General features: G+C 38.7%; 1 protein-coding gene across 2 annotated transcripts in view; it reads right to left on the reverse strand.

Moving 5' to 3' along the window:
* The window catches only part of LOC120860386 (calcium-transporting ATPase type 2C member 1-like), a 126,239-nt gene that overhangs the window by 75,649 nt on the left and 23,256 nt on the right, over positions 1-27,334 (reverse strand). The window contains exons 3-5 of one of the 2 annotated variants that reach the window (XM_040236186.1): positions 3,129-3,192; positions 1,813-1,923; positions 443-559 (exon numbers count right to left, since the gene is read on the reverse strand). In XM_040236186.1, coding sequence (XP_040092120.1) covers positions 443-559; positions 1,813-1,923; positions 3,129-3,140 — 240 coding nt within the window. In that variant the 5' untranslated portion in view covers positions 3,141-3,192. The remainder of the gene's footprint in view (positions 1-442; positions 560-1,812; positions 1,924-3,128; positions 3,193-27,334) is intronic. The other variant, XM_040236187.1, reaches the window with a different exon arrangement.

Below are 27,334 nucleotides of genomic sequence, written 5' to 3' on the forward strand. Positions count from 1 at the left end.
AGCTACTATCTCCTAAGATTATTATCTCCATTTTCTAGTTAAGACTCAGAGGATAATAAGGTACACACAAGCTATTAATAGTAATAAAGAAAGGTGGAATTTGTAACCAGGCAGTCTGGATTCAAATGACCTTTTGCTAATTTTCTAGACTAGTCATATTACTTTAAAAAATACTAGCATTTCTATAATAAAATATATATATAAGACACTTCCAAAGGAAACTACTACTATCACCTCCATGTGATATAAGCCCTTAAAGATTTACACACTAAAAATTATAGAAATTCCAACCCAATAGTAAACTCTAACCAATGAAACAAGTTAGTTAAAAAAAAATTTTTTTAATATTATTTCATTTCTCCATAAATAACTTCACAAAAGTAAAAAACTACATTAACAAAAATACATGTAAACTACACAGCATGAGAAAATAAAAATATACCTGAGAAATATACTTCTTCCATAGTGGCTCATCTTCACTGATATCAAACTCATTCCAGCCATGGAAGGCTCTCCTATGACTTACTTCACATTTGTTTAGACCATTCTGAAGATCAGCCTATGAGATTTTATATATAAAAGTTACTGAAAATATTAGCAGAAAACAAAGGATAAAACACAAAAAAGTACATATGTATGGTCATATTTATAGGAACTTCTGTGACAATCAAAATTAATCTATGGGGACAAAGCATATCAGTGACTGCCTGGGGCCAAGAGCAATGGAAGGATTAGCTACAAACAAAACACGTGGAATCTATTTAGAGTGATGAAAATTTTCTACATCTTCATTGTGATGATGGCTATATGTGCCAAAATGCAAGTGTATATTTAATGACTACATTGTAGTCTATATAAATTAAACCTCAATAAAAAATGTTAATGTAAGCAACTAGATTAATAAACAAAAAATTATGATTTTTATGTGGAAAGAGGAGTAACACAAAAGTGACAATGTACAGAAAGCAAATTGTAAGTACATTTTAACTAGTTTTCTTGGTTCCCATTGTTGTCTTACTGTCTTCTAAAGTTAGTTTCTCCAAAAGATTATGCATCTTTCTTGTTCTCTGAGCCTATCAAAACTGAGGTTGGTATTACCTTTTGTTCTTAGACTATACATTTATTCCAAGGAGAAAATCTGCGGCTCCTAAATTACTGAAAATAATGAAGTTAAGTCCTCAAACACCACCTACATTCTTCAGTCACTACCTCTCATGACTTGTTATTTGAAACTACCATTAAAGAATTAAATTACTTGCATCTCTGAAGTAGTTTCTCTGATCAAAAGCTTTATAATAGAGGTCAATAACAGAGTCTTGTGATACCTAAATATGTTTAGAGTAAGTGGCTTTAAAACAAGAGTATAAATACAACCCGCCCCCAAAAAACCTTAAAAAAAAGGCGGGGGTTGGGGGTATGCAATGCTTTTAATGACATCATTAAAATATATGAATTCTGAAGAGAAAATTTTAAATATTCTTTTCCTCGTGTTTCATTAGACTGTGAAAAACTAGGAAGAGACTGAATTACATAAGCAAAATTTATTCGCAGTTCTGAACTTATATTTAGCTTTTACAGTAGAAAACATAAAAAAGGATAAAACTCCTAACTCCACTTATGTTAATAATTAAACTGATCACTTTCCTAATCCAACTAATCCTCACATAGCAATAACAGTTTCCGCAACACTAATGATCCAGAGCTGCACCGTCCTATCAGGGAACACCTGCAGAACAGAAAATTCTACTAGATAGCACTTAGCTAAGTGGTTCATTCTACTACACACTCCCTTCCTCCCCACCAAGAACTTACTTGGAGAATGCTCGCAACTTCACTGACTGGTAATTCACTTGCTTTTTTTGATGTCAATACCGGAATCATTGTCTCATTTTCAGAATTAGGAATTTTTTGAAAACGTGCAACCTAGGAAACAAAACCAAAGGAAAAATATTTGCATATACTAAACAATTCTAACGCTGTCCAGAATAAATGAAAATTCATATGTTCCCAGAAATTTTTATCACAGTTAGAAAACAAATATTTTCAGACTAATAAAGAGTATCCAGTCCTATTAAGATAATTTTATACTAACATGCTATTCTAAAAAGCACATTTCAGAAAATAAGCTACCAGTGAAAGCTAGAACACAAAATAATTTTCATACTGCAAAAAAGGATGCTATTTCTACACCAAATTAATCAGTAAAAAGTAAAACAGATGTCCTGTCTAGCAGATTCCAATCGTTACACAGAGTCATAATCCTCTAAACTCATTATGTTTAACATGAGGTACAAGGAACAGCTAAGCTTGTTCCATTTTAACACTACTGTTGATCAGCTCATTTCTTAACTATCCAGACACCAGGCTACTCTGCCAAAGCACCGACACAGAACATGAGACTTATAGATCCATTCCCGAACTAGAGAAAATGGAAAGCAGAGAGACCAGACAAGGAGAGGACACATAGGTAGAGTGAAGGGACAAGCAGAATGAATCTTAGAGACGATGGTAACCATGACACCTACTTGAGTAGCTTCATAAACAAATATCTACAGAAAGTGTTTTAACACAGTTCTAGAAATAAATCCCCAGTCCACACTTCCTTGTAGACAAAGTTTTGAAGAAGTATGTGAAAAAGAGACAAAAGCTACACACTGAAACTTTAGAGAAGAAAACGATTCAGTTGCCTGCCCCACATCCACTGATTTAAACAATACTGAGAATGAAGTGATCATCTTAATGCCAAGACACAAATCTTTAAGCTATCAGGTGAAATGTTTTCAATCTTGAATAATCAACAAACTTAGGATAAAATATTCCCCTAAAGACAATTTTAAGACAACATATAAGGTCAAAGAATAATAATTTAAGTTTCTACTATCATAAAGGGTCACTATAGAGGCCTCTATTCATTAAAAAAAAAAAAAAAGCTGTACTTACTCCAATAGTAAATACCAATAGCAATGTAAATAACTAAGTTTTGGAACAATCATATGCACGTTTTCTAATCCCACCTGTTACAAAGGCAATAAATATTTAAGTATTTTAAAGAAAAGACCATAACAATTTTTCCTTTAATGATTAGATATTAGTGACCAAAAATTCTTAAGAAACTGAAAACAGATTACCTTTCTCAACATGGTTATTTTATCTTGTGAAATAATTAAGAAGAATCAAATAGGTTTCCGTTGCCTGCAGTGACAATGAGATTAAGAAAATCTTTTATTTCTAAGGTTCATATATGTCAGTTTCTTCATATATGAGGATAAATAGTGCCTAAAGTTGTTTGAGGATTACATCCATTTATGGAGCATTCACCCAACTAGTAATAAGCACTGAAATAGCTGTTTTTCCCAAAACTAATATTTATATGTATATTCTCAATAATATAATGAGCTCAGTAAAGAAGCAAATCATTAAAGTTAATAAAGCTAGATTTGCAACAGTTCTTCTATTATATATATCACTACTCATAAAAACACTTTTTAAAAAGTTATCCTTTGGTATTTGATACATAAGTAGGGTCTATGTTGGAATACACTACATAAAACCCCTCAGGAGCATTACATGGGCCCAAAAGAGGTCAAAAGAAGGAAGTGAGACTATTTCATTTAATAAAGGATAAGATAACTCTCTAAATGTAAGAAAGGAAGAGGGCAACCCAAAACCAAAGGGTGACTTTACAGAAGACCAACATCAGACTTAGAAGGAAGAGTGCCCGATGCTAAGGATGGTGGCAGAGCTGGATGGCCATCCACGGTAAGAACCGGTTTCCACAACACAGAGGGGACAAAGCACAGAAAATTCTTGCTGAAAGGCAATGATGCTAACTGTATTTATGCTCCCTAGACTCCAGGTCAACTTACAACTATGAGATCATTAAGTTTTAATCCTATTATCTTTTTAAGCAAATGTTACTGACATTGACCAACTTTGATGGATTGTTAGTTATATAGATCATAGGAATATTTTATCAAAGCAAGATCCTCTATGACCCACCTACTACAGCAACGGAAATAAAAACAAAAGTAAACAAGTCAAACCTGGTTAAACTGAAAAGCTTTTGCACAGCAAAGGAAACTATAAGGTGAAAAGACATCCTTCACAATGGGAAAAAATAATAGCAAATGAAACAATGGATAAATGATTAATTTCCAAAATATACAAGCAGCTCATACAACTCAATACCAGAAAAACAAACAGCCCAATCAAAAAGTGGGGAAAAGAACTAAACAGACATTTTTCCAAAGAAGACATACAGACGGCTAACAAACATGAAAACACACTCAACATCGCTCATTATTAGAGAAATGCAAATCAAAACTACAATGATATCACCTCACCCCAGTAAGAATGGCCATCATCAAAAAGTCTACAAACAATAAATGCTGGAGAGGGTGTAGAGAAAAGGGAATGCTCTTGCACTGTTGGTGGGAATGTAAACTGATACAGCCATTATGGAAGATGGTATGGAGATTCCTTAAAAACCTAGGAATAAAATAAAACCACCACATGACTCAGCAATCCCACTCCTAGGCATATACCCTGAGGAAATCAAAATTGAAAAAGACACATGTATCCCACTGTTCACTGCAGCACTATTTACAATGGCTAGAACATGAAAGCAACCTAGATGTCCATCAACAGATGAATGGATAAAGAAGGTGTGGTACATATACACAATGGAATATTACTCAGACATAAAAGGAACTCCTTTGAGTCAGTTCTGATAAGGTGGATGAACCTAGAACCTATTATACAGAGTGAAGTGAGTCAGAAAAAGAAAGATAAGTATTGTATCCTAGTGCATATATATGGAATCTAGAAAAATGGTACTGAGGAATTTATATGTGGGGCAGCAATAGAGAGATAGACATGGAAAATCGACTTGTGGACATGGGGACATGAGAGAAGAGGGCAAGATGTATGGAAAGAGTAATATGGAAACTTACATTACCATGTGTAAAATAGACAGCGGATGGGAATTTGCCGTATGGCTCAGGAAATTCAAACAGAGGCTCTGTGTCAACCTAGAGGGGTGGGATGGGGAGGGAGATGGGAGGGAGGTTCAAAAGGCAGAAGATGTATGTATACCTATGGCTGATTCATGTAGAGGTTTGACAGAAAACAACAAAATTCTGTAAATCAATTATCCTTCAATTAAAAAAAAGAATATTTTAATTTGTTCATTACTCTTTCAACAAACATCTGCATTTATTGAGAATCTGACACTGTGCTCGGCCCTTAGAATTTAACAAAGAGCAAAATAAGGGGGAGGACAGTTGGAGGGAAGACAGACATTAACAAGAATAGCACAAAGGAAGAGAAACTGAAATAGTCACTAACACTGAGCCAAAGCCTAAATGACACCCAGCTGTGGATGTGTCTGATGGTGAAAGTAAAGTCTGATGCTGTAAAAAAACAATACTGCATAGGAACATTGGAATGTTAGGTCCATGAGTCGAGGTAAATTGGAAGTGGTCAAACAGGAGATAGCAAGAGTGAAGATCAACATTTTAGGATCACTGAATTAAACTGGATGGGAAAGGGTGAATTTAATTCAGATAACCATTATATCTACTACTGTGGGCAAGAATCCCTTAGAAGAAATGGAGTAGCCCTCATAGTCAACAAGAGTCCGAAATGCAGTACCTGGGTGCAATCTCAAAAATTACAGAATGACCTTGGTTCATTTCCAACGCAGCACATTCACCATCACAGTAATTCAAGTCTATGCTCCAACCACTACCGCCAAAGAAGCTGAAGCTAAATGGTTCTATGAAGACCTACAAGACCTTCCAGAACTAACATCAAAAAAAGGTGTCCTTTCCATCATAGGGGACTGGAATGCAAAAGCAGGAAGTCAAGAGATACCTGGAGTAGCAGGAAAGTTTGGCCACGGGGTACAAAATGAACAGGCAAAGGTTAACAGAATTTTGCCAAGAAAGCACACTGTCATAGCAAACATCTTCCAACGACATGAGGCAACTCATGGACATCACCAAATGGTTAACACTGAAATCAGATTGATTATATTCTTTCGAGACAAAGATGGAGAAGCTCTAAACAGTCAGCAAAAACAAGACTGGGAGCTGACTGTGGCTCAGATCATGACTTATTGCAAAATTCAGATTTGGAATTGAAGAAAGTAGGGAAAACCACTAGGCCATTCAAGTATGACCTAAATCAAATCCTCTACAATTATACAGTGGAAATGACAAATAAATTCAAGGGATTATATCTGATAGAATGCCTGAGGAACTACGGACGGAGGTTCATAACACTGTACAGGAAGTGGTGACCAAAACCATTCCCAAGAAAAAGAAATGCAAAAAAGGCAAAAGTTATCTGATGAGGCCTTACAAATAGCTGAGAAAAGAAGAGAAGCAAAAGGCAAAGGAGAAAGGGAAAGATACACCCATCTGAATCCAGAGTTCCAAAGAATAGCAAAGAGGTAAGAAAGCCTTAAGTGAACAATGCAAAGGAATAGAGGAAAACAATAGAATGGGAAAGACTAAAGATCTCATCAAGAAAACTGGAGATACCAAGGGAACATTTCATGCAAAGATGGACACAAGAAAGGACAGAAACGCAAGTACCTAGCAGAAGCAGAAGAGATTAAGAAGAGGTATGAATTCAAAGGACTGTACAAAAACGTCTTAATGATGTGGAAAACCACAATGCTGTGATTACTCACCTAGAACCAGACATCCTGGAGTGTAAAGTGAAGTGGGCCTTAGGAAGCATTACTACAAACAAAGCTAATGGAGGTGATGAAATTCCAGCAGAGCTGTTTCAAATCCTAAAAGATGATGCTATGAAAGTGCTGCACTCAATATGCCAGCAACTTTGGAAAACTCAGCAGTGGCCACAGCCCTGGAAAAGATCAGTTTTCATTGCAATCCCAAAGAAGGGTAATGCCAAAGAATCTTTAGACTACTGGACAATTGTACTCATTTCACATGTTAGCAAGGTAATGATCAAAATCTTTCACCCTAGGCTTCAACAGTATGTGAACCGTGAACTTCCAAATGTTCAAGCTGGATTTAGAAAAGGCAGAGGAACAAGAGATCAAATTGCCAACAAGCACTGAAGCACAGAAAAAGCAAAGGAATTCCTGAACAACACCTACCTCTGCTTCACTGACTATGCTAAAGCCTTTGACACTGTGGATCACAACAAACTGGAAAATTCTTCAAGAGATGGGAATATCAGACCACCTTATTTGCCCCCTGAGAAACCTGTATGCAAGGTCAAGAAGCAACAGTTAGAAATAGACATCGAACAAAAGACTGGTTCAAAATTGGGAAATGAGTACGTCAAGTCTGTATATTGTCACCCTGCTTACTTAATTTTTATGCAGAGTACATCATGAGAAATGCCAGGCTGGATAAATCACAAGCTGAAATCAAAATTGCTGGGATAAGTATCAATATCCTCAGATACGCAGATGACACCACCCTTATGGCAGAAAGTGAAGAGGAACTAAAGAACCTCTTGATGAAGATGAAAGAGAAGAGCGAAAAAGCAGGCTTAAAACTCAACATTCAAAAAACTAAGATAATGGTCCTATCACTTCATGGCAAATAGATGAGGAAAAAATGCAAACAGTGACAGACTTTATTTTCTTCATCTCCAAAATCAATGTAGATGGTGACTGAAGCCATAAAATTAAAAAATGCTTGCTCCTTGGAAGAAAAGCTATGACCAACCTAGACAGTGTATTAAAAAGCAGAGACATCATTTTGCCTACACAGGTCCGTATATTTAAAGCTATGGTTTTTCCAGCAGTCATGTATGGATGTAAGAGTTGGACCATAAGGACGGCTGAGGGCCGAAGAATTGATGCTTTAAAACTGTGATGCTGGACAAGACTCTTGAGAGTCCCTTGGACAGCAAGGAGATCAAACCAGTCAATCCTAAAGGAAATCAATTCTGAATATTCACTGGAAGGACTGATGGTGAAGCCGAAGCTCCAATACTTTGGCCACCTGATGGGAAGAGCTTACTCACTGGAAAATACCCTAAGGCCAGGCAAGACTGAAGGCAGCAGAAAGAGGAAACAGAGGACAAGATGGTTGGTTGGCATCACCAACTCAATGGACGTAAGTCTGGACGAACTCCAGTAGACAGTGAAGGACAGAGAAGCCTGCATATTGCAGTGCGTGGGGTCGCAAAGAGTCGGACACAACTGAGTGACCAAAAAACAACAAGAAGAAGGCTTCCCTGGTGGCTCACAGGGTAATGAGTCTCCCTGCAATGCAGGGACTTCAATCCCTGGGTCAGAAGATCCCCAGAGGAGGGAATAGCTACTCACGCCAGTATTCTTGCCTGGAGAATCCACACACAGAGCAGCCTGCTGGGCTATAGTCCATGGGCTCACAAAGAGTGAGACACAACTGCATGATTAACACACACATACACGAAGGAGAAGTCCACAGCTAAGGGCATTTGCAAGCAGAGACATAAGGAACTCCAACCTAGGCAGGTAAGGTCTGATGAGGAAGTGATGCTTCTGGACCTGAGTGGCAAGAAGCTGCCTGAGGCAGGGGATGGTTAGAACAGAGGGAACTAAGCATGTGAGGAAGGGGGAGCACTGCGAGAGTGAGTCAGCATTCATCCACTCAGTCAATCAGATCCTTGACACATCATCAATGCTTATTATTCTTGCTCCTAGCGACACAAAAGTGACTGAAGAGGTAAGAACTCTGGCCTCGTGGAGCCACATACCAACAGGGAGCAAAGACCATGAATGATATGTTACACAATAAATGTTCTAGCGAACAAGAAAAGACGGATAAGCAGGGGAGTTGTTTTACTTTACATGAGGGGAGGTGGGACATGGCAGGGCACGAACCTTCCAGTAAGGTGATGCCATTTTTCAGGCAACTTCATAATTCCATCTTCCCAAAACTTTTTATCTTTTGAGAAAACGGAACTGAAATTTTTTCCATTAAGAGAATTTTTTAAAGACTGAAATAGAAATCTGAAGGTGCAACATCTGGTGAATACCATGGATGAATCAGAACATCTCCACCAAGATGTAACACTTTTTTTCCCCTGGTCATCAAAGAAACACGTTGTTCTGCACTATCTTGATAGAAGATTATGCATTTTCTGTTCACTAATTTCAGACATGTTTCACTCAGTGCTGTTTTCAGTTGGTCTAATTGGGAACAGTACTTGCTGCAATGAATCGTTTGGTTTTCCAGAAGGAGTTCATAACAGAGAACTCCCTTCCAATCCCATCACATACAACATCACCTTCTTTGGATGAAGACTGGCCTCTGCTGTGGTTGGTCATGGTTCATTTCATTTGCCCCATGGCCTCTTCCGTTCCACATTATTGTACAATACTCACTTTTCCTCACCCATCACAATTTGTTGTAAAAATGAAACATTTTCATTACAGTAGAGAACTGCATGAGGAAATAGTCAGGAAGGCTTTTTCCACTTGAGTGGAAAACAAACATGAAAGCAATTAACAAATTAACAAGCTGGACTTCTGGTTCAAGATGGCAGAGTAGAAAGACATGAGCTCATCCCCTCCTGCAAAAGCACCAGAAGTGCGACTAGCTACTAACAACTATCAACAGGAGGACACTGCTGCTGCTGCCAAGTCACTTCAGTCGTGTCTGATTCTGTGCAACCCTAGAGACGGCAGCCCACCAGGCTCCTCCATCCCTGGGATTCTCCAGGCAGGAACACTGGAGTGGGTTGCCATTTTCTTCTCCAATGCATGAAAGTGAAAAGTGAAAGAGAAGTCGCTCAGTTGTGTCTGACTCTTGGCGACCCCATGGACTGCAGCCTACCAGGCTCCTCCATCCATGGGATTTTACAGGCAAGAGTACTGGAGTGGGGTGCCATTGCCTTCTCTGGGAGGACACTGGAACCCACCAAAAAAAGATACTCCAAGTCCAAAGACAAAGAAGAAGCCGTAGTGAAATGGTGGGAGGAGTACAATCACAATAAAATCAAATACCATACTAGCTGGATGGGTGACCCCAAGACTAGAGAACAATAATACCAAAGAAGTTCTCATACTGTTGTAAAGGTTCTGCACCCCATGTCAGGCTTCTAAGCCTGCGGATCTGACAAAGGGACTGGCATTTCCCAGGGAATCTGGCCTTGAGTGTCAGCAGGATTTGATTACAGGACTTTCCAGGGACTGGGGAAAAAGAGACTCCAGTCTTGGAGGCACAAACAAAATTTTGCATGCACCAAGACCCAGAGGAGAGGAGCAGTGACCCCACAGGAGAATGAACCAAAACTACCTGCTAGTAGTTGGACAGCCCCCTGTGGAGACAAGGGTCAGGAGGGGCTCACCACAGAGACAGGGGGCACTGGAAGGTCCCACTTGGTGTAAAACCTCTTGGGAGTTCCCATTAAGCCTACCATAGAGACAACTCTACACATGGACATCACCAGATGATTAACACCGAAATCAGATTGATCATATTTTTTGCAGCCGAAGATGGAGAATCTCTATACAGTCAGCAAAAACAAGACAGGGAGCTGACTGTGGCTCAGATCATGAACTCCCTATCGCCAAATGCAGACTTAAATTGAAGAAAGCAGGGAAAACCACTAGACCATTCAGGTATGACCTAAATCAAATCCCCTATAATTATACAGTGGAAGCGACAAATAGATTCAAGGGCTCAGATTTGACAGACAGAGTGCCTGAAGAACTATGGATGGGGGTTCATGATATTCTACAGGAAACAGTGATCAAGACCATCCCCATGGAAAAGAAAGGCAAAAGGCAAAATGGCTGTCTGAGGAGTCCTTACAAATAGCTGAGAAAAGAAGAGAAGCTAAACACAAAGGAGTAAAGGAAAGATATATTCATCTGAAAGCAGAGTTCAAAAGACTTGCAAGGAGAGGTAAGAAAGCCTTCTTCAGAGATCAATGCAGAGACATAGAGGAAAACAACAGAATGGGAAAGACTAGAGAGCTCTTCAAGAAAATTAGAGATACCAAGGGAACATTTCATGCAAAGATAGGCAAAATAAAGGAAAGAAACATATGGACCTAACAGAAGCAGAAGATATTAAGAAAAGGTGGCAAGAATATACAGAAGAACTACACAAAAAAGATCTTAATGACCAGATAACCACAATGGTATGATCACTCACCTAGAGCCAGACAGCCTGGAATGTGAAGTCAGGTGGGCCTTAGGAAGCATCACGACGAACAAAGCTAGTGCAGGTGATGGAATTCCAGCTGAGCTATTTCAAATCCTAAAGGATGATGCTATGAAAGTGCTGCACTCAATGTGCCAACAAATTTGGAAAACTCAGCAGTGGCCACAGGATTGGAAAAGGTCAGTTTTCATTCCAATCCCAAAGAAGGGTAACACCAAAGAATGTTCAAACTACTGCACAATTGCACTTATCTCACACACTAGTAAAGTAATGCTCAAAATTTTCCAAGTGAGGCTTCAACAGTACATCAACCAAGAACTCCCAGATGTTCATGCTGGATGTAGAAAAGGCAGAGGAATCAAATATCAAATTGCCAACATCCGCTGGATCAGAGAAAAAGCAAGAGAGTTCCAGAAAACCATCTACTTCTCCTTATTGACTAGGCCAAAGCCTTTGACTGTCAATTACAACAAACTGTGGAAAATTCTTCAAGAGATGGGAATACCAGACCTCCCCATAATGATGAACTAGATTTCTAGTTTGTCTTATATGCTAAATAGTAGCACTATTCATCCTGCTAAAAAATAGAAAGAGACTCTTTATAACAAATGGTGCTGGGACAACTGGCTAACCATACAAAAAAATAAAATAATGCTGTACCCCTCCTCACACCACATAAAAAAGTTAACTCAAATTGATCAAAGACTTAAATGTAAGAGCTTAAACTATAAAACTCTTAGAAGGCAAAAACTTAAATCTGCTTGATCACAATGCCATAGACATAACACAAAAAGTACAAGAAACAAGAAAAACTATAAAGTTTTATACTGCAAAGGACATCATCAAAAAAGTTATTTAAAAAGATAATTCACAAAATGGGGAAAAATAGCTGTAAGTCATTCATCTGTTAAGGGGTTTATATCTCAATAATTAAACTATTACAATTCAATAATAAAAGGACCAATAATCCAATTAAAAATGAGTAAAACATTTGAACATATATTCCTACAAAGAAGATACACAAATGAGCAATAAGCATGAGAGCTCCCTCAACACCATACAGTTCAGTTCAGTTGCTCACTCATGTCTGACTCTGCAATCCCATGAATCCCAGCAACCAGGTCTCCCTGTCCATCACCAACTACCAGAGTTTACCCAAACTCATGTCCACTGAGTCGTTGATGCCATCCAACTATCTCATCCTCTGTCTTTCCCTTCTCCTCCTGCCCTCAATCTTTCCTAGCATCAGGATCTTTTCAAATGAGTCAGCTCTCCGCATCAAGTAGCCAAAGTATTGGAGTTTCAGCTTCAACATCAGTCCTTCCAATGAACACCCAGAACTGTCTCCTTTAGAATGGACTGGTTGGATCTCCTTGCAGTCCAGGGAACTCTCAAGAGTCTTCTCCAACACCACAGTTCAAAAGCATCAATTCTTCAGTGCTCAGCTTTCTTCACAGTCCGACTCTCAAATCCATACATGACCACTGGAAAAACCATAGCCTTGACTAAACGGATCTTTGTTGGCAAAGTAATGTCTCTGTTTTTCAATATGCTATCTAGGTTGGTCATAACTTTTCTTCCAAGGAGTAAGAGGCTTTTAATTTCATGGCTGCAGTCACCATCTGTGATTTTGGAGCCCAGAAAAATGAAGTCTGACACTGTTTCCACTGTTTCCCCATCTACTTCCATGAAGTGATGGGACCGGATGCCATGATCTTCGTTTTCTGAATGTTGAGCTTTAAGCCAACTTTTTCACTCTCCACTTTCACCTTCGTCAAGAGGCTTTTTAGCTCCTCTTCACTTTCTGCCATAAGGGTGGTGTCATCTGCATATCTGAGGTTATTGATATTTCTCCCGGCAATCTTGATTCCAGCTTGTGCTTCTTCCAGCCCAGCGTTTCTCATGATGTACTCTGCATATAAGGTAAATAAGCAGGGTGACAATATACAGCCTTGACGTACTCCTTTTCCTATTTGGAACCAGTCTGTTGTTCCATGTCCAGTTCTAACTGTTGCTTCCTGACCTGCATACAGATTTCTCAAGAGGCAAGTCAGGCGCTCTGGTATTCCCGTCTCTTTCAGAATTTTCCACAGTTTATTGTGATCCACACCGTCAAAGGCTTTGGCATAGTCAATAAAGCAGAAGTAGATATTTTTTTGGAACTCTCGCTTTTTCCATGATCCAGTAGATGTTGGCAATTTTATCTCTGGTTCCTCTGTCTTTTCTAAAACCAGCTTGAAAATCAGGAAGTTCATGGTTCACATATTGCTGAAGCCTGGCTTCGAGAATTTTGAACATTACTTAACTAGCATGTGAGATGAGTGCAATTGTGCAGTAGTCTGAGCATTCTTTGGCATTGCCTTTCTTTGGGATTGGAATGATAACTGACCTTTTCCAGTCCTGTGGCCACTGCTGAGTTTTCCAAATTTTCACAGCATCACCTTTTAGGACTTGAAATAGCTCAAATGGAATTCCATCACCTCCACTAGCTTTGTTCGTAGTGATGCTTTCTAAGGCCCATTTGAATTCACATTCCAGGATGTCTGGCTCTAGGTGAGTGATCACACCATCGTGATTATCTGGGTCGTAGATCTTGTTTGTACAGTTCTTCTGTGTATTCTTGCCACCTCTTCTTAATATCTTCTGCTTCTGTTAGGTCCAGACCATTTCTGTCCTTTACTGAGCACATCTTTGCATGAAAATTTCCCTTGGTATCTCTAATTTTCTTGAAGAGATCTCTAGTCTTTCCCATTCTGTCGTTTTCCTCTATTTCTTTGCATTGATCACTGAGGAAGGCTTTCTTATCTCTTCTTGCTATTCTTTGGAACTCTGCATTCAGATGCTTATATCTTTCTTTTTCTCCTTTGCTTTTCACCTCTCCTTTTCACAGCCATTTTGCTTTTTTGCATTTCTTTTCCATGGGGATGATCTTGACCCGTCTCCTGTACAATGTCACGAACCTCCGTCCATAGTTCATCAGGCACTCTATCTATCAGATCTAGTCCCTTAAATCTATTTCTCACTTCCACTGTATAATCATAAGGGATTTGATTTAGGTCATACGGTCATGAGGCAAATAGATATCAGAACCACAATGAGGTAACATCACAACCACTAGGATAGCTACACTTAAAAAGACAGACAATAAGACATGCTGGAGAGAATGCATAAAAACTGGAGCCCTCATATACTGTTGGTGAAGTGCTAAAAGTTACAACCACTATGGAAAAGTTTGGCAGCTACTACATACTATTATTATGTTATTACGCAAACATTTCAGCTTAAAAACTTTTGAGCCACTTAATAATGCTTCAATTTGACAATTATAAAATGCAAATAAGTTCACAGAAGTTTAGTCGAATGTAACCATCTGAATCATCCAAAAGTAAACCATTTTAAGACATAATATGTCTTTCACATGTTATTTAGGAATTCATGTCTGCAGACTCAGGTTTCAAGGAAAACTTTCCTGAGTTAAGCCACAAAGAATGGATGGCAGAGAATGGCTAAGACATGCCAAGGAAGTACTTCCAACAAGAGATGAACACTACTAAAGGTCACAGTAATGGTAATTTAATTTGTATGTAACAACTTCCAGATGTACAAGCTGGATTTAGAAAAGGCAAAGGAATCAGAGATCAAATTGCCAACATTCACTGGATCATCGAAAAAGCTAGAGAATTCCAGAAAAACATCCACTTCTGCTTCACTGACTACGCTAAAGCCTTTAACTGTGTGGAATACAACAAACTGTGGAAAATGTTTAAAGAGATGGGAATACCACACCACCTTACCTGCCTCCGGAGAAACCTCTATGCAGGTCAAGATGCAACAGTTAGAACCAGACATGGGACAACAGACTGGTTCAAAATTGGGAAAGGAGTATGTCAAGGTTGTATATTGCCACCCTGTTTATTTAACTTCTATGCACAGCACAATATGCAAAATGCCAGGCTGGGAGAACCACAAGCTGGCATCAAGATGGCCGGGAGAAATATCAACAACTTCAGATATGCAGGTAATACCACTCTAATGGCAGAAAGCAAAGAGGAACTAAAGAGCTTCTTGATGAAGATTAAAGAGGAGAGCGAAAAAGCTGGCTTGAAATTCAACATTCAAAGAGGGGAGGACAACCCATTCCAGTATGCTTGCTTGGAGAATCCCCATGGACAGAGAAGCATGGCAGGCTGTAGTCCATGGGGCCACAAAGAGTCAGACACGATGAGCGATTCAGCACAACTTTCTGGCAACCAAAATACGTTCCAAGCTTATCTTTGTATCTCCCCTGCCCCTACATTAGAATCAATCATTTCTCCATGGAACCCTAGTTCCTTTCATTGACAAGTATTATTTGAAGTATCACGGCTTTAAGGCCTTATCAACAGACTGAGTTAAGGAATATATACATATATGCACAAACTCATGTCTGTGTCTACTTTTATGTTTATCTGTAAATATGTTAAAAACCGTGAGTCCATACTGAAACTGCCAATGCCAATCTAACTCTACAGAAGTTCATTTCTGCCTTTTCCCTTTCCTTATCTGGAACACTTTTCTCTTACAGTGAAACATCTGACTTTCATAATCACCCTTACACATATTTATTTGCTCTAATCTAGAATACACAGAGTAGCTTTGGGAGTTCTGACTATTATCACTGTAAAAAATAAAAATCTACTAAGTCGAGTACAATATTTGTGTGCAGCTTTTTTTGTCTTTAGTCTCAGGTTTGTTTAGAGTTCTTTGTCAATAGCGTTAGAGAGTCAAAACCCCGTATTCCCAAAGTATTTAGACTAGTTCTTCCCATGGTCATCCTTCAGAGAGTTATGTTATTCATTTGAAATATAGTTAGGTTCATTTGCTTCTGTGTTTATTATTCCATTTAGAATTTGGAGGTTATTTTCTCCCCTTCTCTCCCCTATCCTTGTAAATCTTGTTTATTTGAGAATATGAAACATTAATTTAGTTCTAACAGTTAAAACTAGTCAAAGAGGTAAACACAGACAAGCATCAGGCCATTCCATCCTTTCAGTCTGTCTCTACCCCATCCTCTTTATGTAACCAATCTCCTTTCCAGTGGGTCTTTCCTATATTTCCTTCTGTTCAAATGATCATTATGTGTTTGTATTTTATTTCCTCCTCTTCTGCTTACAGTAACATAACCTAGAAGAAAGGTTGATGATACCATTCTAATGATAGAAAGCGAAGAGGAATTAAAGAGCCTCTTGATGAGGGTGATGGAGGAGAGTGAAAGAGTCAACTTAAAATTAAATATTAAAAAAACTAAGATCATGGCATCCAGCCTTATTACTTCTGGCAAACTGAAGGGGAAAAGGTGGAAGTAGTGACAGATTTCCTCTTCTTGGGTTCTAAAATCACAGTGGATGGTGACTGCAGCCATGAAATCAGAAAACCATTTGCTTCTTGGAAGGAAAACTATGACAAACCTAGACGGTGTGCTGAAAAGCCAAGACATTACTATGCTGACAAAGGTCCATATGGTCAAGGCTATGTTCTTCCCAGTAGTCATATATGGTCGTGAAAGCTGGACTATATAGAAGGCAGAGCACCCAAGAACTGATGCCTTCGAACTGTGGTGCTGGAGAAGACTCCTGAGAGTCCCTTGGATAGCATGGAGATCAAACCAGTCAATCTTAAGGGATATCAACCCTGAATGATCCTGAAGTTGAAGCTCCAGTATTTTGGTCATCTTATGCTAACAGCTGACTCGCTGGAAAAGTCCCTGATGCTGGGAAAGATTGAAGGCAGAAGGTTCTAGAAGATGGCACCAGAGGATGAGATGGCTGGATAGCATCACCAATGCAATGGACATGAACTTGGCCAACTTCGGGAGATGGTGAGGGACAGAGAGGCCTGGGGTGCTGCAGTCCATGGGGTCAAAGAGTCAGACACAACTGGGCGGACTGAACATCAACAACCTATAGATATTCTCTATGTCACTTAACAATATATCCTGGAGATCAGTTCATCAAAGTCCAGTTCAGATATCTTCTTCATTCTTTTCACAGCTGCATACACACACTTATAGATACACATACACACGCATACATACACACATCATATATATACCGCAGTTTATTCAACTACTCTTTTATGTAGGAGATTGAAAACAATGACCCATAAATAACCCTGTATATGGATTTTCATATCACTGGAGTTGTACCTTCAAGAAAAATTCCTATAACTGAAACTGAGAGGTCAAAAGGCAAATGCATATGCAGGGCTTTGCCAGATTATCAGTGAGTTGTACCAGTCTGCCTCGTCAGCAATGCATGTATCAGTTTCCCCACACCCTCATCAACTGCTACTCTAACTTCTGTCTATCCAACAGCTTAAAAAATGGCATATGGAGCCATCTTCATACATTTTGGCGGGATTGTCCTTACTGTATTTTGATCACTTTTCTATCAGATTACTGCAGTCTATTCTCTCAATTTTTAAGAGTTATTTATATATTACAGATCTCAAACCTTTATCTTGATATACTGCAGATATTTTCTTCTAGTCTACCAACTATCTTGATTATGTTTTTTGTCATGCAAAAAAAATTTTTCATTTTCATGTAACAAAATTTCTCAATCCTCTTACTGTCTCTGTATTTTAAGAGCTAAAATTATCAATTCCATTAACTAGGTGATACTCAATAACTAAGGTATATATAATGACTAAACATTACACAAGGTAGAACTTAGAAAGTAACTACCAAAGTTAACAATGCAAAATCTTTAAAGAAAAAAAAAAAAAACAGTATGTCTTATTCGTGATTACAAAATTCACTGATCAATCTCACATAATTCTACAACTTTTAGCTCAAAATGGATCAACTACCTAAATATAAGCACTAAAAGCCATAAAACTCTGAGATAAAAAAGGATGAATTTTCATGACCTTGGATTCCTGACTCTTGATACCAAAAGTACAATCGATAAAAGGAGAAAAACTAGATAAACTGGACTTCATCAAACTTTAAATCTTTTGTGCATCAAAAGATATTATCAAAAGAGAAGATATATTATTCTCTTATCAATGAAAAGAGAATCTATAGATGTCATTACAGAGTATCAGGGTTTAATATCCAGAATATATAAAGAACTTCTGAAACTAAACAACAAAAATACAAAAACCCAATTAGAATATGGTCAAAGGACCTGAATAGACATTCCTCCATTTGCATATGTACAAATGGCCAATAAGCACATATAAAGATCTTCAACATAATTAGACATAAAGGAATGCAAATCAAAACCATAATGACATCCTTCTTCATATATACTAGGGCAGCAAGAATTTTTTTCTTAAAAAAGAAAAATGATAAAAAGATTTACTCTGCCAGTAAAGACGCAGAGAAACTGAAACTCTTGTTTATTGCTGGTGGCACTGTAAAATAATGCAGCTACTGTGGATAACAGTTTTATAGTTCCTCAAAAAGCTAAATATAGAATAATCATATGACCCAGCAATTTGACTCTCAGATATATATCCAATATAATTAAAAACAGACACTCAAATATTTGTAGGCCAATGTCTAATGCAATATTATTCACAACAGCCAAAAGGTGGAAACAACTCAAGAATCCATCCACAGATAAAGATAAACAAAGTGTGGTATAAACATACAAAGGATTATTCTTCAGCCACAAAATGAAATGAAATTCTGATACATACACAACACAGATAAAGCCTGAAAATATGCTAACTGAAATAAGCCAGAAACAAAAGTACAAATACTATATGAGTCCACTTAGGTGAAATAGAACAGGCAAATTCAGAGGAAGAAAGTAGATCAGTGGTAACCACAGGTAGCAATAAAGACAAAATGGGTAATTTATTATTTAATGTATACACAGTTTTCATGTAAGGAAAAAGTTTGGGAAATACACAGTGGTAATGGTTGTAAAATGCTGTGAATGTAATGAATGCCACTGTACTGTAGACTTTAAAATGGTTAAATAGCAAATTTTATATTAAATATATTTCACAATTTTAAAAATGCTTCATACATAAAAATATTTCAGTGTTACTATCCCTTCCAATCTAAAGTACTAGGTTATGACATTTACTAATTAACCAAGTGAAACTAGTTTACTACTCTGGAACACACTGCCACAAATGTTTCAAATCAGGATTACCACTATACAAACAACAGAGAAGGATGGTTTGGTCAACTCCCTGAAGCTGAAACCTGCAATGCAGACTTCCCACACCATGATCACTGTACCAAGAGCCGAAAGGTAAAGGTTTGTTCCTCATATATTCCTAGTCCTGAGTGAAAATGCAAAGGTGAAGGCTGTTCTTCAAATGAAAGCACAGTCTGAAACAGTTTCCATCAAAGTCCTGGTATTTCCTTCCCTAATCCTATTCCTTACAATGAAGTGTTTTATTGATAATTTAAATCTATGTTCTCAATCTGTTTTTGCCCCACATATTACAATTTTCTCTCTCTCCCAAGGAAAACATTTTCATCGTCATGCTTATCTATTAATTCATACTTATGTGTGTGTGTTAGCCACTCAGTCGTGTCCAATTCTTTGCAGCCCCACGACTATAGGCTGCCAGGCTCCTCTGTCCATGGAATTTCCCGGGGAAGAATACTGGAATAGGTTGCCATTCCTTTCTCCAGGGGATCTTCCGGACACAGGGCATATTTTTTACCACCTGAGCCACCAGGGAAGCCAAGTTCAGACAGAAACAGCAGACCCAAGGGTCAAGAAGGTTTCACAACAGGGCATCCAGCTCCAACTTGCAAGGGTGGGCTAGGACTGCCAAATAGTTTCTTAAAATAAAAAATGTAAAAACAGTAAAGAATATGACAGCTACAATCCCACCTACCTACCTTTCTATATATCTAGTTCATTATATATTCAATCATGTTTTACACGATGGCATTCTTTTTGGGGGCCATTTAGTCAATGTTTTGGAGAAGGCGATGGCCACCCACTCCAGTACTCTTGCCTGGAAAATCCCATGGACAGAGGAGCCTGGTAGGCTGCAGTCCATGGGGTCGCTAAGAGTCGGACACAACTGAGCGACTTCACTTTCACTTTTCACTTTCATGCACTGGAGAAGGAAATGGCAACCCACTCCAGTGTTCTTGCCTGGAGAATCCCAGGGATGGCAGAGCCTGGTGGGCTGCCGTCTTTGGGGTCGCACAGAGTCGGACATGACTGAAGCGACTTAACAGCAGCAGCAGCAGCAGCAGCAGTCAATGTTTAACTTTGGTATTAATGCTGGCAGCCCTCTGGAATTCCTCTGACCCACCAGACAGAATTCTTGGTTCTTCCTCCTTTCTTTGGCAAATATTTCTTATTGTATACACACAGGGGTAAAGAACAGGATCACTGACCCTTTTCAAGTTTATATTAGCCATATTACCTTCAACTTGAAAAAAACTCCAATATACATACTTCTTTGAACAAAAGTCCTTCTTAAAGTGCTTTATAAGGTATACGTGTAGCTTTTCTTCTTCAACAATGCCATTTAAAGAAAAAATAATCACACAGATTCTCTTGCCAAATTTCATCCATCTGATCCCAAGTTTCAGCACTTTTTTTTTTAACATATTCAAGTAAAATAAAGCAGAAGTGTTTCATTTTAATTTTCAGCACACAGAATTCTTTAAGCAAGATACAGAAATACATTCTGGCATTCAACCCCAACTGTTGTCTGTTGAATACAGTTGTAAACCATCTGTAATCCAACTGAGACTAAAGTATTACATAAAATGAACAATCCAAAAAAGCTCACATTTTTAATATGCCACCTTTAAAAAAAAAAACCCTCTTTCCAAGTTAGTTAGGTTTATTTTTTGTAAAATCCACTGCTCAATACTTTGTTTCTGCTAACTAATGACCTCAGTTGCATTCTACCAACAAAATTAGGAGGAATTAATTCATCAGTATACACTAACAAAAGCCATGTTTCAAAAATCCAATCCCCAACATCAATGAAAAGAGCAGGCAAGAAAATACCACTTTTGCATACAGACAATCAAAACATAACGAGAACCAGGGGATTAAGTTACACCAAAAGCTAAGATATCATAGACTCAGTCTCCCACTTCATTAGCCAGACAACCTGAATTCTGCACTGGTAACAGCTACTTCTTTTCCAAGCCAAAAGAAACTGGTACTGAAGTAATACACAATGGTTTGAAAAGCAAAGAAAAATAATAACAATACAAGTCTAAGCTCTGATTAACTCTATTAAACAATCACATTCTAACCCAACCCCCAAGGAAATCATAGTTCCTACATCACTTTAAACACTCACAACTCGTAAGTATCTCTTAAAAGGAATGTTACCCAATAGAACCGAAAGAATATTTCATTGCTTGAGACACAAATAAGTTTTGTTTACCTGTCCTAATAATCCTGCACCATGCAGGAATGGTGTATCCTCTATTACTGATTTATTCAGTGACAAATTTTTATTACATAAAACTGCAGAGTACTTAGATGATTCTTAAGTTTATGAATGAACAGGCTTCTTTCATGTATGACCTAAATCAAATCCCTTACGATTACAAACTGGAAGTGAGAAATAGATTCAAGGGATTAGATCTGATAGAATGCCTGAAAAACTATGGACAGAGGTACCACCATCACCAAGAAAAAGAAATGCAAAAAAACAAAATGGTTATATGAGGGAGGCCTTACAAATAACTGTGAAAAGAAAAGAAGCCACAGGCAAAGGAGAAAAGGAAAGATATACCCATTTGAATGCAGAGTTACAAAGAACAGCAAGGAGAGATAAGAAAGCCTTCCTCAGGGAAGAAATGGAAAACAAAGGAATGGCAAAGACTAGATCTCTTCAAGAAAATTGGAGATACTAAGGGAACATTTCATGCAAAGATGGGCACAAAAAGCACAGAAATGGTACAGACGTACAGAATCAGAAGATATTAAGAAGAGGTGGCAAGAATACACAGAAGAACTGTACAAAAAAGATCTTCATGACCCAGATAATCATGATGGTGTGATCACTCATCTAGAGCTAGATATTCTGGAATGTGAAGTCAAATGGGCCTTAGGAAGCATCACTATGAACAAAGCTAGTGGAGGCGATGGAATTCCAGTTGAGTTATTTCAAATCCTAAAAGGTGATGCTGTGAAACTGCTACACTCATTATGCCAGCAAATTTGGAAAGCTCAGCAGTGGACACAGGACTGGAAAAAGGTCAGTTTTCATTTTGATTCCAAAGAAAGGCAATGCCAAAGAATGCTCAGACTACCACACAATTGCACTCATCTCACACGCTAGTAAAGTAATGCTGAAAATTCTCCAAGCCAGGCCTCAACAGTACATGAACCGTAAACATCCAGATGTTCAAGCTGGTTTTAGAAAAGACAGAGGAACCAGAAATCAAATTGTCAACATCTGTTGGATCATCGAAAAAGCAAGAGAGTTCCAAAAAAAATCTATGTCGGCTTTGTTGACTATGCCAAAGCCTCTGACTGTGTGGATCACAACAAACCGTGGAAAATTCTTAGAGATGAGAATACCAGACCACCTGACCTGCCTCTTGAGAAATCGGTATGCAGGTCAGGAAGCAACACTTACAACTGGACATGGAACAATAGACTGGTTCCAAGTAGGAAAAGGAGTACGTCAAGGCTGTATATTGTCACCCTGCTTATTTAACTTCTATGAAGAGTACATCATGAGAAACGCTGGGCTGGAAGAAGCACAAGCTGGAATCAAGATTGCCGGGAGAAATATCAATAACCTCAGATATGCAGATGACACCACCCTTATGGCAGAAAGTGAAGAAGAACTAAAGAGACTCTTGATGAAAGTGATAGAGGAGACTGAAAGTTGGCTTAGAACTCAACACTCAGAAAACTAAGATGGTGGCATCTTGTCCCATCACTTCATGGCAAACAGATGGGGAAACAGTGACAGACTATTTTGGGGGGCTCCAAAATCACTGCAGATGGTGACTGCAGCCATGACATTAGAAGATGCTTGCTCCTTGGAAGAAAAGTTATGACCAACCTGGACAGCATATTAAAAAGCAGAGACATTACTTTGCCAACAAAGGTCAGTCTAGTCAAAGCTTAGATTTCTCCAATAGTCATGTATGGATGTGAGACCTGGACTATAAAGAAAGCTGAGCACCGAAGAATTGATGCTTTTGAACTGTGGTGTTGGAGAAGACTCTTGAGAGTCCCTTAGACTGCAAGGAGGTCCAACCAGTCCATCCTTAAGGAAATCAGTCCTGAATATTCATTGGAAAGACTGATGCTGAAGCTGAAACTCCTATACTTTGGCCACCTGATGGGAAGAGCTGACTCATTTGAAAAGACCCTGATGCTGGGAAAGATTGAAGGCGGGAGGACAAGGGGATAACAGAGGATGAGATGGTTGGATGGCATAACCGACTCAACAGACATGAGTTTGAGTAAACTCCAAGAGTTGGTGATGCACAGGGAGGCCTGGCATGCTACAGTCCATGGGGTAGCAAAGAGTCGGAAATGACTGAGGGACTGAACTGAACTGAAGCTTCTTTCTGTTGAAATACATGTCCCCATGCTAAAAGTATGCCCTGGAAAAGAAAGGTGAAAGATAGAAGAGCAATGAAAAGTCTCTGAAGTATTCATCCCTCAGCATCTACTTCTATAAAACTTTAATAACTTCATCAGTAACTCACATGTATGTTTTTAACTCCTTGCTTCAATTTCCAATTCTTTTATTAAGGTATAATCAAAGACACTTCAAAATGATACCACTGAACCCAATGTTCCAAAAAGTCACTTGGCATGAATCACTAACTTGAATGAATTTTCAGTTGTAAACCTAATGCCTTTCAGTTCAGTTCAGTTCAGCTGCTCAGTCTTGTCTGACTCTTTGCAACTCCATGGACTGCAGCATGCCAGGCCTCCCTGTCCGTCACCAACTCCCGGAGTTTACTCAAACTCATGCCCATTGAGTCAGTGATACCATCCAACCATCTCATCCTCTGTCATCCCCTTCTCCTCCCGCCTTCAATCTTCCCCAGCAGGGTCTTTTCAAATGAGTCAGCTCTTCCCATCAGGTGGCCAAAGTACTGGAGTGTCAGCTTCAGCATCAGTCCTTCTAACAAATATTCAGGACTTTAGCCCTAAACTATAAAGAACCAAAATTTCCAGTCACAAGACTATGCAGTGCATTCTCACATTAAAAGACAAATTATTTGTCCTTGAAAGATCTACAAGAAATATGGTGGTTTTATTACTTTGAAGCTTTGATTTCAAAAGAAGAAAAAGTCTAAAAATGATTCAGCATAATAGTAGTTAATAAATGTTATCACAGTAGTAGTTGGAAGAGATATGATAAAGAACTAGTAGTAGTAACAGTAGGTGATACAAAACACAGGAAGAAACCAAAAGGAAATCCAAGAGCTGCAGAGTACAATAACTGAAATTAAAAATTCATTAAGAGGACTCAAAAACTCACTTGAACTGGCAGTAGGTACCAGCAAACTTGAAGATATGAAATTAGAAACTTAGAATTTAAGGAAAGAAAGAAAAATAATTGACGTGAACAGAGCATAAATGACATGTGGAACACCAACAAGAACGAAAAAGAAAGAAAGATCAGAGAGAATATCAGAAGACTTAATGACCAAAAACTTCCCAAATTTGATCAAACACATCCAAGAAGCTCAATAACCTCCAAGCAGAAAGAACTCCAAGGGACCTACACCAAAACACATTATAATCAAAAGACATGACAAAGAACCTTGAAAGCAGCAAGAGATAAGTGATTCATCACATACAAGGGATCAGCAACAATATAATCAGATTTCTCATTGCAAAGTATGGAGGCCAAAGGAAAGCAGACATTTATTTAAAGTGTTAAAAGAAAAAAATAAACTAAGAATCCAATATCTGGAAAACCTGTCCTTCAAAAGTGAGGAAGAAATTAAGATATTCCCAGATAAACAAAAGTTGATGGAGTTCATTACCACTAGGCTTGCCTGACAAGAAATGCTAGAAGTTCCTGCAGGTTAAAATAAAATGACACTTGACAGTAACCTGAAGTCCTATGAAGAAATAAAAATCTGAGTAAAAATAAATATACAGAAAATAGTAAAACCTAGTATTTTAAAACTTTGGTTTGTAACTCTACATTTTATTTCCTATGTGATTTAACACACTAATGTATTTTTTAATTAGGCCTGTGGACACACAATGTATAAAAATGTGATTTGGGTTCATAACCACTAAAAGGGATGAGGGTACAGATACTGAAGTTAAACTGGTACAAATCCAAATCACAGTGTAGTACTTCAGAAAGTTAAATGCAATGTTGATGATGAGCACAAAGAAAATAGCCAAAAAAATACAAAACAGTCAGTAAGAAAAGAACGTAAATGCTTCATTACAAAACAAACAAACAAATCAACTAAACACAGGAAGTAATGACATACAGAAAACAAACAGGAAAAGAACTGAAGGCTCATCAGTCAGGCTTAAAAAAGAAGTTCTAAAGTACGCTACAACATGGATGAACTCTGAGGACGGACGTTGCACTATGTGGACTAAGCCAGTCACAATAAATGATTCCACTTATAAAAGTGAAAGTGAAGTCGCTCAGTTGTGTCAGACTTTGCGACCCCATGGACTGTGGCCTACCAGGCTTCTCTGTCCATGGGATTTTCCAGGCAAGAGTACTGGAGTGGGTTGCCATTTCCTTCTCCACGGGATCTTCCTGACCCTCTGAGCCATCAGGGAAGCCCTTTCCACTTATATGATATACCTAAATTAAGTAAATTCATAGTGAAAGCAGATTAGAGGTTATTTGTTGTTCAGTCGCCCAGTAATGTCCGATTCTTTGTGACCCCATGGACTGTAGCACATCAGGCCTCGTTGTCCCTCACCATCTCCTGAAGTTTGCCCAAGTTCATGTCCATTGCATCAGTGATGCTATCCAGCCATCTCATCCTCTTGACGCTCCCTTCTAGAACCTAGTGCCCTCAATCTTTCCCAGCTTCAGGGACTTTTCCAATGAGTCAGCTGTTCATATCAGATGACCAAAATACTGGAGCTTCAACTTCAGGATCAGTCTTTCCAACGAGTATTCAGGGTTGATTTCCCTTAAGATTGACTCGTTTGATCTCCATGCTATCCAAGGGACTCTCAGGAGTCTTCTCCAGCACCACAGTTCGAAGGCATCAATCTTCAGGCACTCTGTCTTCTTTACAGTCTGGCTCTCACAACCATACGTGGCCAATGGGAAGACCAAAGCCTTGACTATATGGACCTTTGTTGGCAGGGCAATGACTCTGCTTTTCAGCACATTATCTAGGTTTGTCAGAGCTTTCCTGCCAAGAAGCAAACATCTGATTTCATGGCTGCAGTCACCATCCGTAGTGATTTTAGAGCCCAAGAAGAGGAAATGTGTCACTTCTTCCACCTTTTCCCCTTATTTGCCATGAAGTAAAGAAGAAACACAAGCTGGAATCAAGATTGCCGGGAGAAATATCAATAACCTCAGATATGCAGATGACACCACCCTTATGGCAGAAAGTGAAGAGGAACTAAAAAGCCTCTTGATGAAATTGAAAGAGGAGAGTGAAAAAGTTGGCTTGAAGCTCAACATTCAGAAAACAAAGATCATGGCATCTGGTCCCATCACTTCATGGGAAATAGATGGGGAAACAGCAGAAACAGTGTCAGACTTTAGGTTTTTGGGCTCCAAAATCACTGCAGATGGTGACTGCAGCCATGAAATTTAAAAATGCTTACTCCTTGGAAGAAAAATTATGACCAACCTAGATAGTATATTCAAAAGCAGAGACATTACTTTGCTGACTAAGGTCCGTCTAGTCAAGGCTATGGTTTTTCCAGTGGTCATGTATGGATGTGAGAGTTGGACTGTGAAGAAAGCTGAGTGCCGAAGAATTGATGCTTTTGAACTGTGGTGTTGGAGAAGACTCTTGAGAGTCCCTTGGACTGCAAGGAGATCCAACCAGTCCATTCTGAAGGAGATCAACCCTGGGATTTCTTTGGAAGCAATGATGCTAAAGCTGAAGCTCGAGTACTTTGGCCACCTCATGCGAAGAGTTGACTCATTGGAAAAGACTTTGATGCTGGGAGGGATTGGGGGCAGGAGGAGAAGGGGACGACCGAGGATGAGATGGCTGGATGGCATCACCGACTCGATGGACGTGAGTATGAGTGAAC

Source organism: Oryx dammah, unplaced genomic scaffold (assembly GCF_014754425.2).
Source record: "Oryx dammah isolate SB20612 unplaced genomic scaffold, SCBI_Odam_1.1 HiC_scaffold_11058, whole genome shotgun sequence".
NCBI classification, from domain to species: Eukaryota; Metazoa; Chordata; class Mammalia; order Artiodactyla; family Bovidae; genus Oryx; species Oryx dammah.